The sequence below is a fragment of the Nymphaea colorata genome, chromosome 13 (assembly GCF_008831285.2).
Source record: "Nymphaea colorata isolate Beijing-Zhang1983 chromosome 13, ASM883128v2, whole genome shotgun sequence".
Classification (NCBI taxonomy): domain Eukaryota; kingdom Viridiplantae; phylum Streptophyta; class Magnoliopsida; order Nymphaeales; family Nymphaeaceae; genus Nymphaea; species Nymphaea colorata.
The window spans coordinates 12,029,260-12,046,293 of record NC_045150.1 but is presented as its reverse complement, the minus strand read 5'-3'; the positions used below and the strand labels follow the sequence as shown (position 1 = coordinate 12,046,293).

The 17,034-nt window shown below is 35.0% G+C and overlaps 1 protein-coding gene across 1 annotated transcript in view; it reads left to right on the top strand.

The window, feature by feature from the left end:
- Positions 1-12,707: 12,707 nt before the first annotated feature.
- LOC116266952 (UDP-glucose:glycoprotein glucosyltransferase) overlaps positions 12,708-17,034 on the top strand; it is a 59,353-nt gene continuing 55,026 nt past the window's right edge. Inside the window, exons 1-3 of the mRNA XM_031648482.2 lie at positions 12,708-13,114; positions 14,892-15,338; positions 15,428-15,581. Of these exons, the coding sequence (XP_031504342.1) occupies positions 12,945-13,114; positions 14,892-15,338; positions 15,428-15,581 (771 nt within the window). The 5' untranslated portion in view covers positions 12,708-12,944. The remainder of the gene's footprint in view (positions 13,115-14,891; positions 15,339-15,427; positions 15,582-17,034) is intronic.

The window sequence follows — 17,034 nt, the reverse complement described above, 5'->3', positions numbered from 1 at the left end:
AATCCATAGAGCTTAAAGACCACAGTTGTTTTACTTTACTTGTGCAAGATCTGCGGATAAAGCAGACGTGTCTATATATATCTATATCTATATATATATATTTGAGGTGAATCCTTTGGTCAATCTGCCCATCGTTCAAACATGACCACAAATGCAATGTATAATAGTGTCCTGTGAAAGGCCAAAGGATGTGTCCTTCCAAACTTGAATAGAAAAATCCAAGAAGAGAGAAAAAAAGAGAAAGGGAGAGCCACAAGCTCCCACTTTCCCAGCACGTTTGTTTATATCCTTACATCTTTTTCAAGGCTATCCAAATTTATCAGATTGAGGACAATTTGGTGTGAGATTAATAAACGTTATGTAGAGGTGAAATGGACCGTGTTTTGATCGAATATTTTTTTTCTGAATCTATCACTTTATTTTTGTGAACTGAACGCTGCTGTCAACTGCCAAGTCAATGTCACCAAGACGATCCTTTCAGTTCCTTCAGTTTAGGAGTTTAAAGCCTTGAAGAAAAATCAAAAGAAAAAAAGTAGTAATCCTCGAATAGATTGTCAAATGGTTAAGTGGGAACTAGTAGGCAGTCAGTTTTCGTTTCAAAACCTCAAGACGTCAGCCTTATGTGTTGCAAAAGAAGGCCACTAGACATACAAACAGAAGACAGTGGAGGTCCATACTCCGAAACACCAAAAATAGACCCTTGTATGTTAAGGAGTTGCGTAGGAGCTTCAACCTTCCCCAAAAAGTAGTGAGAAACTGTGCTTACTGAAAAAAAAAAAAGTGGTTCGAACTATATGAAGTGGAGGTTTCAGGCTTTTTTTTACCATTTTCTTAGAAATAGCATACTTTTTTTAAAAATGAACTCTTTACATTACCTTCATGCCCACACATACACACACATGTACACACTTATACATGTTACTATATGTACTTAAGATCCTAAGAATGTTGATAAAAAATACACATCTCAAAGTATAACAGGACACATCGTCACCATTCTAGCTACATGCATAGTTGTCATAATACCTTGCAAACCGAACATACACAAGCGCATGCACGCACGCACGATTAGTCCCTTAGATTACATTTTCTAACCATGCCTCACAACTTTCCTTTTTATACATTTAAAATTTTAAATATATGCATAATGTGCCAGAATTTTGAATAAAAAAATCATAAAAATTTGTTGGTCTAACTAAATTGAATTTTATGAGTAGAGAAAGCTACAAAATGTTAGGTTAAATTTTTGTAAAAATTCAATTTAACTTCCAACGTTCAGAGAAAAATCTGAATAATTCCAAGAAAAGACTCCAAATAAGCTTCTTGAGCTTCAAGAACAAATTAACTCTCTTCCAAAATCTAAGGAGAAGGGAAAAGAACCTCTTATTACTAAATATGGTAGTAAATTAAAACTTGCAAAACTATTAACTGGTAGAAATGAGGGTCATCTGAATCCTTTTGATGTATGAAACTTATAAAACTGGGTGGTTTTATAATCCTTGAAGGTGCTATTATTGAGGTCCAAGCACCCAGTTTTATAAGTTTCATACATCAAAAGGATTCAGATGACATTCATTTCTACCAGTTAATGGTTTTACAAGTTTTAATTTACTACCATATTCAGTAATAAGAGGTTCTTTTCCCTTCTCCTTAGATTTTTTAAGAGAGTTAATTTGTTCTTGAAGCTCAAGAAGCTTCTTTTGAGTCTTTTCTTGGAATTCTTCAGATTTTTCTCTGAAGTTCTTAAGTCTTGTAATCCTTTTTTCAAGGTCAGATTCTTCAAATTTGTGTTTAGGTTTGTTGTCTTGGGTGTCAGACAAAACTAACTCTTGTGATTTCAATCATTTAAATCATTCATTATAAATGTAATTCGTTTTGTAATGATTGAATGATTTAAAGTATTAAAATCACAAGTTCATATGAATATTTATGATTATAAAATGTCTTGTTTTATGATTACTGAATGACCTAAAGGATTGAAATCACAAGTGTGTATCAATACAAATGAGATTTAAGACATTAATTTGATAACCTATAGTTAATCCAACATGCTTAACTTGTTACATCTATCTTGAATGATTTAAGGGATTGAAATCACAAGTTCGTATAATATGAATAGGATTTCAACCATTCTTTTCATGCCTTATAGTTAATATAATGAGTTTAACTTGTTGTTATATTTATATTGAATGAGTTAAGGGATTGAAATCGCAAGTTCATATAATATGAATAGGATTTCAGCCATTCTTTTCATGCCTTATAGTTAATATAATGAGTTTAACTTGTTGTTACATATATATTGAATGATTTAAGGGATTGAAATCACAAGTTTGTATGCATACAAAAGGAATTTAAGCCATTCATTTCGTTACTTATAGTTAATTGAATGAGTTTGACTTGTTGTTACATCTATATTTTTTTTATTTAAGGGATTAAAATCACAAGTTTTTACGAATACGAATCAGATTTAAGCCATTCATATATATGGTTAACTTTTGTTACATTTATATTGAATGATTTAATAGATTGAAATCATAAGTTCATATGAATTTGAATGGGATTGAAGCTATTCATTTTATCACTTATATTTATTCGCATGAGTAGAACTTGTTGTGAGATCTATATTGAATGATTCAAGGAATTGAAATTACAATTTCATATGAATACAAATGTAATTTAAGTCATTCATTTGACCACTTATCCTCAATTGTATGAGTTCAGATTGTTATAACACTATAACACTATTATAACATGTTATAACACTACATATTATAATAATAGTGTTATAACACTACTACATGTTATAATATGATAACACATATTGTAATATATAACATTATAGTGTTATAACAATATTATAATATTACAAAATTCTAGTGTTATAATATTGTAACACTATAGTACTATAACACATTATAACACTATTGTTATAGTGTTATAAAGTATCTTATAACACTATAACACTGTAGTCAATAGTATTATGGTTATATAACAATAGTACTATAACACTACATTGTATAACAATACTGTTACAGTGTTAACTAAGTGCTATTTCTTGGAGGTTATGACACTATATATATAACATATTTGTGTATATTAGTGTAACATATATTCTAAAATATTATGTATATAATATATATGTAATATTATATGTACACATGTTGTGTACTATTATATATATTACACTACACATATAATGTATGCATTTGTATATATAGTGTTACAACATATAACATACGTTGTATGTTATAACGTTTAATTATATATTTAATACGAACGTTATAATGTGCAAGCATGTGTACATGAATTAGATATATTATATAAGTATATAATATGACATATAACATATATATGTTATATGTTATAACCTTTATGTTATAATATATATACATTATATAGTATACTGTTATAATATATACTACATGTAATATTATAATGTATAACACCATACAAATATATGTTACAACAGAAGTTATACTACAGGTATTACTAGTGTATAACACAACATATGTTATACAGTTTTAAATGACATATAAACACATATGTTATAATTAAATATATATGTACTACCTTTTACTTATATGTAATATATATACACATTACATTTATATTATAGTTATACATACACATTACATTTATATTATAGTTACACTAATATAATGTTATATACACTGTTATAACACTATAATATTATTACATGTGTTATATACTATTTCAATAACATTATATAACACAAGTTATACATATTACAATAACATGTATATACTGTCATATACATGTTAGTGTAATACATGTAAGACACCAACATATATATTACTACATGTATTACATTAACATATATATAGTATTATAACTTGCAAATATTTTAATATTATAACATGTTATACAATATTATAACACGTATTATAACCCATATTGTTATAACATGTTATAATAATATAACACTACAATATTATAACATTATAACACTATAATAGTATAATATTATAATTTTGATATAGCACTACATTGTTATAATATTATAACAGTAATGTTATAATTACAACACGTGTTATAATACTACATGTGTTATAACACTATAACATTATAGTATTATAATATATAAAACATGTAGTGTTATAATCTCATAACAATAGTGTTTTAACACTATTATAAAACTATAATATTAATATTTTAACACTACATGATATAACACTAGAATTATAAGACTATATGTTATAACAATAGTAGTATAACACTAGAGAAATGTTAGCATATCTCGAAACATATCTAGGAGAAACAGCCTGATCACAGTGGAAAGCATATAAAAAACATTTTCCCGGAGAACTTGAAAAAGACATAGCAGTAGGAATTAATCCCTATAACTTTGTTTTTAGAATCTAATTAATATTAACTGGTACCAGTCCAGATGGACGAAACACAAAAAGAAGCTATTTGCAGACTAGACCAATTAAGTCTTACTAGTTCTAACTTCATAAAAGAACTTCTCAAAGCTTATTATTATTATACTACTATCTCTGGAAACTCTTATAATAATGAAATTGGAGATAGACTTTTTAGAAAACTAATAGGAGGGGAAGATTATGTTACACATAATAAACCTTTAAATATCAAAACATAGCATAAAAAATTCGGTATGTATGTAAGTGTTTAGAGAAAAAATGTACAGAAATAAAAATCCAAAAACAATTAAAAGGTGACCACTCATTCTGTATAAAGATCTATACACCACAAAAGTTTGGCAAATCCATGGACAAGAAACCTAAAAGAAAAATAAAACAGCAAAAAATTATTCCTAAAAGAAAAACAAAAAGATATTTCTTGTGAAAATCAAAACAAAAAGCACCTTACTTAAATTAAAGAAAAACATGTCAGAAAATATGACAAACGTAGAAGCTACAAAAACAAACTTTGCTGTATTGTTTGTAATGAAAATGATCACTCAGGCAGCTGCTGCCCTAAGCTCTTAAATGCTTATACAAAAGAAGCAACCTTAATCAGTAATACAAATCAAGAATTAATTAATATTGATGAATATGTCAGCGATACTCAATCAATATACTCAATTGTCTCGATTGAAGAATGTGATAAGACACAACTAAGTTCTGATGATGAGTACCCTCTAGCAAATGAATTTACAAAACCTAATGAAACAATCCTTAACGATTTTTTAGAATTATACGAGTCTGATAATGAATCTTGAATGTATACATGAATGGAATTTCAAAGAAGGCAGTCTAAGCACTCAATGCTTTTATTGCCCAAGATATCCTAGTATGGACAATAGATAGACTTGTTGTCTTTGTTTTATTGAAATCTGTAGATTGTGCCTTCAACAATTAAATCCAAAACAAAAACTAGAAAGAAGAATTAGAAGGTTAGAAACCTATTGCGAAAATTTAGAAGAATTCAAAACCTAAATAGAAGATCAGATTAAAGAGTTACAATTACAACACAAGGGAAAAGCCAAGGTCTCTAACATGGCCTTGATGCACCAACAAACATTTGAGATAATTGGATTTAAAAATATAGACTCAGAATCAACCTATTTTCATCAACTCTTGGTCAGATGTAAAATAACAGTAGGAGATTCGATATTAGATGTCCAAGCTCTAATTCATACAGGCAAACACTATAATAGATCAATCTTTAGTAAATCCACAATATGTCAAATCCCTAAGTAAACCAATAGTGGCAGAAACTATCTTCAGAGCTAAGCTCCATTATAATAATTATACACCAAAAGAACTAGTGACAGTCCAGTTTTGGACCATACAAGACACTTTAACCAAAACTGTCACAAGTCCCACACTTTATGATAAAGCATTCAATATTCAAAACATATTTTGTATTATTCATGTTTGTAATTATATTGTATATGTTGTATGCTTACATTTTGCCCTACCAACTTGTTTTTTGTCATGTTTTGTTGCTGCTTGATTACTAAATAAGTTGAACCAGCTAATTAATTGGATATATAAAACCTAAACTTTTTATAATGAAGTTATCTAAACAACAAAAGAAGCTATATTATAAGCAATATAGTCAGCTTCTTGCATATATTGAGCTATGCATTCCTATTCTTTGGAAGGTGGAGAAAAATTGCACTACCTTGAAGGAGAAAAATATAATCAAATGCAAACTTTTAAGGACAAACAACATTAAGGCAAGGAACCCATAGAATAGCGAGAAAACCTCAGGAAAAGGAAGTGGGTTCCATTGGAACTGTTTCATGGCAACCTCAAATTACATCCTTGCGTAACCGCTGATCTACTTAGAGAAGTTGGAGAGAAAGAAGTTTTTAAGCTCTGACCTATAAATAAAGCAATCTTGAGTCATTGTAGATGCTCCCTTCTGCTTCTTCTTTTTTTTTCCTCTCAACATGGTAATCATGGTCAGAGATGTTGTCCTTGGGATTTTCTCGACTTTAAAATATGTGAAAATATTTAGAAATAATTATTTTCTCAATACCGACAAAAGGTATGAAAAAAGACCGTTTGAAAAAAGAGAGACATTTTGAATCATCACAACGAGAGAGAAGGGACAGCAAGAGGGACTGAGTTCAAAATTGACGGGCACCTGGAGAACTCGGTCATAAATCACAAGAAATTTGTCAATTTCCTAAGTCACTAAATAACATGCCAATATCCGAATATTCTTTTAATTTTCAAGATCCCATAGTCTTTCATTTTATCAGGACAAAAAAGATGAGAAAAGGGAAAAGAATGAGGAAGGGGAAATCCCATAGTCATTCATCCAAGTAGTCTCCTCTCTGAATCGTTCTTCAAAGTCAAGCTCAGGTTAAATGAGTGAAGGAGCCCTTCATGGCTCAACAGGAATTGGTTCAAAACTGTGAAGAGATCAGCCCCTTTTATTGACCTGCCTTCAAACCCAATGCAACACTTTTTGATGGGGCGGGGCTTCATCTTCGATGTCTTGGGAAAACAATGTATTAGACTCATGCAGTGGTATAAAATCAACATTCATGGTACAAAACTAAACATATAATACATTAAGTAGTTCCGTAGAACAAACTTACCATTGTGATAACCAATGAACATTTGTCATAGATGTGTGCTTGAGTTGTTAACTTCACGTTCACCTTTGAAAGGTGCAGATGGCGCAGTCTCATTTGATGGTCCCTCATCAACATCAAATTGCTTAACATTAGGATCATATTCTAAAATGAAATTATGTAATACACATGTCCATAATACAACTTAACTTGTTTTACAAATGAATATTCTACTTGAATCCCAATTACGTTAATGATAATGATGACCTCTATAAGTTATCATGCTGATAATACGTTGATAACTACCATCAGCAAGATAATATTTTCTTACATAATATAAGTATATTATCAAGATATAACTGTGAGAATGCAGTTTTACTTACATAGTAAACAGTCATCCAAGAAATAAATTGTTTCACATCTAGGAACGACAAAGAGGCTTGTCCGGCGATCAAGTGTACTGTATAGTACCCGTGAATCACTTGCAGTTCCACGGTGGAATTGCATATCAAATGAAACCACACCCAAGACATTATATGAAATAAATCACCTTCTATTTCGGTATTTTGCTTGTTCTGCTGATGGTACCCACGCTGGTGTAACTGTTTCATTTGAAACAGAAACATGTTGTGATAGGTAATATCGAGTAGGATACTGGGGGCTCGACTCAGCCTAATATTATCTCCATATATATATCTTTAATTTTATTATTTTCTCTCTCTATCTTTTTATATATATAGATATGTGTGTGTGTGTGTTTTTCTTGATATGACACTGGCAGCTGACTCGCTTAGAATTTTGCCTTTTGATGCGTTGTTGACAAATCAGTTAAAAAGATATTGGTAAGTCGTCTCGGGTTTCTGAGATATTAGAAAATAAAAAATGTTAAAAGCTTATTTAAATAAGGGTATACATCAAAATGGGTATTGGAAGAACATAAATTTGACGGCAGGTCCGGTCCCCTAGCTAAACAGGGTGCGCTGGGGTTGACAAGGGTTTTGGAACAGCCTAAGCTTGGCTTTGTCGAGCCTTAGGGGCCTGATGTGGAGCCTACGTGCACTCACAAAAGCCGGGCCCATTACAATCTTGTTAAAAGTTATTTAATTGAAATATTAACATTTTAATATGCTTGTAAACACACGAGAACATATCTTAGTTTGCTATCTTTTACGGTAATAAAAATATTATTTTAATCAAACATTTTAGAAATCAACGATTTAAGAACGAATTCCACAAATTTTTTTAGAGTGCTATGTATTAAACAACATAATACTCACATCATAGCACTTACATTCTTATGTTTAAATATTTTTTTGTTTCAAGGCCAATGATTCATTTTATCACTCTCGGTAAGATTGCTACCTCCTCCCTATGCCTATCACTCACACATGTTGCTTTGAGACTTATCCAGAGTTCAAGCACACTAGGTCATGACAACTACCACTAGATTTGAACATCAAATCTTTTTGAGGTGGATTGCGTTGCTACCCATGCATTACTGGACCAAGTAATAAGTCACGACTATTTATTTATAAAAGTTAAGAGCATGGTCGTAAACAGACCTAAATATTTTGGTCTCCTTACCTTTATATTAGATAACAACATAATGTAATGTTTGACGCTTCATTTTTTGTTTGCATAATTTGATTGTCTATTTTATATCATTTCATTCCCTTTCCCATAATCCATGCAGCGTGAGCTATAAAAGCAATTTTTGTCTCTCATCGATTAGATTTGAGGATATCAATTCATGCTACAGTGTCACACCCCGACCTTTTAACACTCAAACATTTTTTTTTTCTAAACATAAAACAACTAGGTGTGACTACACAACAATTCAAAAAGACAATGAGCCAAGCAATGGGGCGAACTTTCATTTATATAATCATTTCAATTCATACAAAATCACATCTATGTATAACAAAAAATGTCTCACACTCTATAATTGATGCCTAACAAAAACAAAACATCAATAAAACCAAAATAAGACGCGCCGGCACTACAAAAGACACATCCCAAAACCTCTCCAGTAGGACGTGAGTGAAGCCATCTGCTCAACCTGCTGCCCCGGATCTGTCAAAACCTGAAAAAGAAACAACTGAAGGCTTAGCCTTCGCAGTATGGCAACAAGCCAGGAAAATACCAAACCCTCTTAGATAGGGATCAAATCAGAAAACAATTATCAAAATCATTCATCATCATGTCGTGTCAGAGCACGACACGTACAAGCCACTCAATGGCCACAGTACACAGTTTCAATCACATGCTTTCACATCAATCACATGCACATCAATAACGTACAATCATATACATTACATTTTTATTGACTTTAATGAATTGACAGTTCCTGTGGGTGCAACACAGGCACGTGCACACCATGGGCGACCTACAGCCGAGAGACAACCCCCGTGGTGGCCCATAACAGTATGGATCCATTTCATCCGCTGCAGTGATAGAGCACTCATCCATGGATGTGTGAAGTCTAATGAGAGATACTCAGCCTTCCCTAGGACACCCAGGTTGGGAAGGCGGGAGCCCAACGCTCCAAGCACAACACACAACAGTACCCTGGGGCCTTGCACCGCCTGCGCTCCGACAGGCGAGACCAGTGGCAAGAACGGGACGTCTCCCAAACACACAACCACATCCCACTGGCCTCTCATCTCTTAATCATTCATTATTATCATTAGAAGAATGTATTCACAGATTGATTGGCTAGCTCATGAGGTTGGTGCACCCACACGTCTAAATGCCTCCACACGAGGTCTACTCATAACACTAATAGTCATAGCTAGCCATCATACAATATGGGTACAATTATCCTTCAATCCATTCATTTGCATTATTGCCCACAGCAATGAATATGCAACAAAACACAACATTCGTATTAATTATCACATCAATCATATCTTTGAAAAACTTAGCCAAACCACAGAGAGTAGTCTCGATCTGCAATTGACTCGTAGCTGTTCTATGCAGTTATCATTCTATGATGCTTTCTAATGCATAATTGGGGTCGAGGAGACACTCGACTCAATACCCTGCCTCATCTGTCCTAAACATATATCAATTCTAGCATGCACATGCAAATGCGTAGCCTTTTCAAAACAACTACTAATAACCTTTCAAAACAATTCATATCGTATATCAACGCATGAACAAACATACATATACTCATTCACAAGACAATCAATCAAGTCACATCACAATCCTAGGATCCCATGATCCTAGGAGCACACAATCACCCATTTGCCCAAGCATGGATTTGCCTGAAATGTCGCCATACCTGTGGCGCGCTCACAAAACTCTTCAAAATTCCTCGAGCTTCGAACTCAAGGTAGACGGGATGTGCCCGGTGTACCTGCAACCATAAACCAAAGGTAAGATTCCTACTAGATACATAAACAATTCAAACAAATACAGACAGAATCATTGAGGCACGTGTCATCACCTCAAGAGGGTGTCGACGAGTAGTGTCGACCAACAAGCTCTCCATAAGACCTCCTCCTTACATCTCGACGTTGCCACCAACATCAAAACCCAAAGTCATCAATCCATCCACCACTAATGCCTTTCTCGCAAATCAAGGCGTCAACCCTGAAGGCACCTCTAACTTACGTACCCTTTCCTTACTTAACTCCATGACGCACCCGTTCACAAAAACGTGTGCTACAAGCTCACTAAAACAGTCATAAATCTTTCCCACAACCACACAATCTCTACCATGCTTCCCTATTACCTCGAAAATCAACATCATGCTTAAATGATCATTATAGGCATTAATCAACGCTTTCCAACATAATCCTAAACTTTCTCCCAAAAACAAAATCACTAACATGTGTTTCAAATAATCAATTCTAAGCTCTAGCATGCTCAAACAATAATTATACCTATTCTAATAGGTAATATTCAATAATTTGAGCTTAATTAGGTTTAGCTCACCCTAAAACAAAAGTCCACACTGCTACAACGCCTTCGACAGCCACCACAAGCGTCCAATCGCTCCCCAACCAGCAAAAATCGTGCCCAGCCTCCACCACCAACACCCCTAGTCACTGCTACGAGGAAAAAGAACACTTCCCCCAAGCTGAAAATCAATCAACAGCGATAAAATTAGTGAAAATGAGTGCTCAGTTGAGGAAAAAGGGAAAATCAAATAGAAAATAGGGAGAGAGTGCTCACGAAGGGACCGTGTGGGCTGGGAGAGGCGTTGACAGAAAAGGGGAGACAGAGAGAGGAGGGGTTCGAACCAAAAGGGGAAAACGACGGTGGGGGGTGAGAGAAGAGAGAGGGCAGGTGGGGGAGTGAGAGCGAGTGAAGAGAGGGATCGTGTGGGAGAGAGCTAGCAGAAAGGGCAAAGAGGGTGGCGAGGGGGGAGGAAGAGAGGACATGCGGTAGAGAGGGCAGGAGCAAAAGAGAGGCAGAGAGGGGTAAATCGCACAAAAGAGAGGGAGAGTGTTTACCAAAGCGTCGCCGCCGCCGCCGCCACCTCTATCGCCGCCGCTGCCGCTGCCCCTTCTGTCACCTTCGCCGCTGCTCCACCCACCGCCCTCGAGCTTCACCAAGCGACAGTCTTAGCAGACGAAGAGGGGAAAGACGGAGAAGAAGGAAAGACGAGGGAGGGGAGGCGGAGTCGGGCTCCCTCATGCATGAGGGGCTCGGGTCCGGGTCTGGACCCTAACCCGACCCGTTCTGCCAAACAACGAGCGTTACATACAGTGCAATGTAAGCCTGGGCATCGACTTGACCTGATAAGAGTCTGGCCCGGGCTGGCTTGACGCCTGAAATCTAAGCCCGGACGTGGCTCAGCTGGATTAAAATAACAAGAATATTTTTTAAATATAAAATAAAAAATTGAATTATATATATATTTAATAATAAAATATACATGATTATTAATTTAAAATTATATAAAAAAAATTAATTGGGCCGAATACCAAGTTTAGTGTAAAGGGACAATGGATTTCAACCACAGTAGCACGGGTTTTGTATCATTAAAAGTTATATGTTTGATGTCCGAACACCAAAATAAAGTGGTTCGATCTCAAGTCATAGAGATCTTAAGGTCCAAGGTCCATGTCATCAAGCCAGCCATAATTTTTTTGTTATAGGGCCTAGCCATAATTTTTTGTTATAGGGCCTTGTTGTGGAAATTTTCATTTTTAAAGGGGCATAATATATATAAATAAGTAAAATAATAGTAAGACATTTATGTAAAAATATATAAAAATAAATAAAAATTTTGTTAGTTTCAAGTTTTAATACCTTTCGTGTTTGATAGCCATCAATCTAGGCCGATATAAAATCTATTTAATGCACGACTTATAGTGTAAACAAACACAATGTGAGGATTTAATTTATAACAAAAAACATCATACTTAAAGATGGATGGAGAGAAACCCAATTTTAAGATTTTCAATGATCTAAAATTCAAAGAGATGAAGCCCACAGAAGAGATTTGATTCTCGAGAGGATTCATTTTACAAACAAAAAAGTAGTCGGTTCACATCAAGGTCATAAGGAGATGGGTCTTTTTTAGCAAAGCCCCAAAAATAGTAGGACGTTTACTGGAAGCATGAGAAAGAATGCAGGGGCTAGAAAAGAAAACTAAAATTTCGAAGATTCGGGTTGGATATTCGGACGAAACCCGATTACTTTGTACCATTGCCCTAAACCCTTGCAAGTTCAGGTACACTGAGTCGGGAGCGTGAGTCTTGGAGCGGAGGCTCCGTGTGGGAGAGAGGAGCGGAAAACGGGGAACGACAGAACAGAGAAGCGGAAGGAGGGAAGAAAGAAAGAAATAAGAATTCGTTACCTGCAATCTCTTTGATCCCGATTAAATCTCTTCCCTGTTCTATCGGAAATGGTTTCTCCGTAAAGATCGTGTCTGGATCCCTGCCCCGTCTCTTTGTCGTGGAAGCGTTCGAGAATGGAGCTCCGGAGATCTCATGGATTTAGGATTTCGAGGGTTATGATCGTTCTCTGTGTCCTGCTGAGCTTCTCAGGAAACCTGGTTTTCGGTGAGGTTCGCCGGCCCAAGAACGTCCAGGCGTCTCTTCGGGCGAAGTGGTCCGGGACTCCGCTCCTCTTGGAAGCCGGGTACACTTCTTTGACGCTAATCTTGACTTCTGTTCGGTTCACTTAGTCGGTCTTGTTGGAAGATTGTTTACTTTTGAATTTAATATTGCAATCCTGTCTTCAGAAGTTCAATATGCATAATTATGCGCAGCCGTGAGATAGTGTTCCGATGGATACCTTGGTTTAATTACGTCCATCACTAGCAGAGTTTTGGGTGTCGTAAGACAGTTTTCTGACAAACATTTTAGGTCAACCATGTCCACAGTGAAAAAGTATAAAACGGATAAATTTCTGGCGTTGCATGGGTGCTTTTGTTTCTAACTACCATTATTATTATTATTATTTTTTCGTTTTGCACTTCGAGTATTATTCCGATTTAAGTCCGAGAATTCATCGCGCTTGAGTCTTCTTTTGGTGATGGTCTTTGGTTGAGGAAGAATGCGTGTGAATGTTACTAGTCACACAGCTTATGTTGATGCACAGGTTTTCTTTATTGCCTGCGCAACTTATTTGATCATCTCTTTTCATTTGTGATGTTCCTGCACTGATTGTTTATTCCAAGACTTCTTTTTGTCTCGATGTTGTTAAAAAAATTGAATCGATCTATATTTAGAGTTGCCAAAAATTTCCAATTTTATCTTGCGTACTAGCTAACTCGTCAAAATAGACTACTCAGAACTAGTTGGGACTAAGTCAGTCCAGCTTGGTCCAAGTCGAATTGATTATAAATAATTAAATACATACATTGTATGTATATCTATATGGAAATAAATGCACAAACATATTTATATCCATACAAATCATGTGCATATACATTTGTAGGTTAGAGATCAGTTGGCTGACTAACGACTAGACTGACCAACTGGCTACTCTGGCCAACTAGTTGCAGGTATGGAACACAAATGAATTGGTAACTGACTCAATGTACTAGTCAGACTAGTTGGCCAACTAGTTGGGATTTTGACAACTAAGCGTAATAGCAAGCATACATGATTTTGTTGTATCTTTTAGATGGTAAATCAGGTTAGCTCTTCACTCCTGTTGCAATAATAGCATTTCTATATAGAAAATGAGGTTCTGGGGAAAATGTTGATATGCTATTCAACATCTATATGTTTAGACTTTAGAGGACTTTTTAGGTGTTTATTTTTGGAATGCATCTGAGTAATAAGAACTACTCGAGGTTTTATATGCTTCTGCTGTGTTTGCTATGATGTTTGGCCATGGATTGTTGGTCTTTGTCCTTATTATACTGGAAGTTTCTCAACATGTCGTTGTCTCATTAGAGTGCTAGAGAAGTCAAAGAGGGCATCCTATGAATCTACGCATGAATGTTGGAGTGGTTATGAGATTTTGCATTTCTCCAGTTTTCTAGTGGGAGAATTTTGACAAATGTTTGTGATGTTGTCTGAAATCTAAAACGTGTCACCTACTTAATTTTGATTAGCAGACTTTCTGACATGGGGTTGGTGGTCTGTTAACAACTCCTTTCAGTTGAAGGGGTGAGATTGATACTGTAACACACAATATTCTTCAAAAGATCTGTCCATGCTGTTCAATGATGCTACCATGTAATAGAGCACCAAATTTATACAGGATGGAATAGAGGGTCATTTGTCAATCATGGTTTTGCTAAGATGTTTACCGAAATCATATACAACTTTTTTCCCTTCTCTCCTGAATAATCCTGCCATGAGGATCCATTTTCTTGGTGTATTAAAGCTATGACTTTTGATTGACAGACTACTGTTTCATTTTTTTCAAATCTTTTGTTCTAACAACGCTACTCTTTGAACAGGGAATTGTTGTCAAAAGAATGGAAAGACAACTTTTGGGAGTTTATTGATGTCTGGCACGAAGCAAAGTATGATTCTGATGCTTCAACTGCCAGAGGCTGCCTCCAAAAAATTGTCAGCTATGGCCGTTCTCTTCTAAAAGAACCATTGTCATCTGTATTTGAGTTTACTCTGGTTCTCCGGTCAGCATCTCCAAGATTGGTGCTCTATAGGCAACTAGCTGAGGAATCTATCTCTTCATTTCCTCTAGCTGATGAAACTGATTCAACAAATGCTAGTTCTGAAATTTTAGATCCAGGTGAAAGGCCAAATGGCAGGAGAACGGATAATTTCTTGGTTAGCAAGAACCCTGCAAGCATCAGAGGGAAATGTTGTTGGACTGATACTGGTAGCACTATCTTCTTTGATGTCCAAGAATTGCTGCTGTGGCTTGATTCCGCTGATGACTTGTAAGATGTTGCTTACCGTCATTAACTTTGTCAGCTGGTTCTTATGTTCCTGCTTTTACATCCAAAGTGTCAAACTTATTCACATGCAGATATGATACCACACTTGAACAACCAGAACTTTTTGATTTTGATCATGTATATCCTGAGTCAAGTGTTGGAAGCCGCATTGTGATCTTATATGGAGCTCTTGGTACACAATGTTTCAAAGAATTTCACGTGGCTCTTGTAGAAGCTGCTAAGAAGGTTAGAGATCCTTTACAAGGATATATATTTTTTTGCTCAAAACTACACATTGGCATGCAGAAAGTGCATGTAATTTCCTTTTTTATGTATTTCTTCTTCTCCATCTCTATTTTTGTGATCATAATAATGGCTTTGGTTGACAAGCTTCCTGAATTACACTGTGCTTTTTATATTCTGCTGTATATTTGTAAACATTATGCAAAGAAAAGAATACTTCTATCCTTATGGTATAACTTGAGTGCGCAGCATAATGCATTTATGACTGGAAGAGGGTTCAAGGAATTGGTTCTTCCTTTCCAATAAAATTTGTGACTTTTCGGGCGTAACCTCAGACTGGGTTAAGCAGCTGTCAGACATTTGCATGTTTTTCTTCACAATTAGGCTGTTGGTTCCTTATTAGATTGGCATGGACTGGTTTTCGTTATTTGTTGGCATATGCTAAGACACAGTTCTGTATATGTCCCCTACATTCCATTCTCAGGCAGCTTGCATTTTCAGGTGTATCTTAATTCACCAAAATTTATTTCACAAGGTGGTCTGAGTTCAGGCTGCTTATCACCTTTATAGCTAAGTCACACGGGTGTGCCAAATATGGTGGCGCACCTATGTCGACTCGGGTGCGGCCCGACACGGCATCCGACTTGGTCAAACCGAATTGGGTGCTGCTGACCACACTCATTTTCCTTTTTCTCTCTTTTTTTTTTTTCAATTTTTTTCCTTCTCCTATCTTTCCCTCTTCCTTTTTTCCTCTTCTCTCTCTCTCTCTCTCCTTTCCTATTTTATTTAATAAAATTTTGAATTTTGTATGAGATTAAGGTAACCTTGATAAAAAAAAGTTAAAAATTATAGACAAATAAAATTACTTATATATACATATATTTGCTATCGCCGCCCCAGCACCAAATTTTTTTTAGAACTTGCCGCATCCCACACGGGGACCAGCACCCTCACCCATGTGACATAGGTTTATAGCTGCAATCAGTTAAATTGCCAATTGATCGTGATGTAGCTTCATGATGATTTGCAACACATCTTTTAGAAAAATTGATCGTTTGCTAAATCGCTAATTTATCAAAGAGACAATGTGATTTCTTATGTCCATGAATCAGGAATAGAATATGGTGGAGCGGATACCAAAAGTACTGATGGCATGAAGGGGAGAGAGAGATTTTGTTAAGAAAGCTACTTGTGAAGTCAACAATAAATGACAGCATGAAAGGAAAGAAAAAAAAGAGATTAGGAAAATGCTTAAAAAAACAAATACAAATTCATTTATTTCATTTTAGTAATAAAACAAAAGAAAATTGAAATTTAAAGTTTATAGTTTATACTTAATAAATGAAATGTGTTTAGTAATAATAATTCATTATTACCAATTAAATCAGTTATGATTCTCTCTCTATGAGACTATCTGTCACAAGTTCCTCAACTAGAAAGGCCTATTAACAATGCT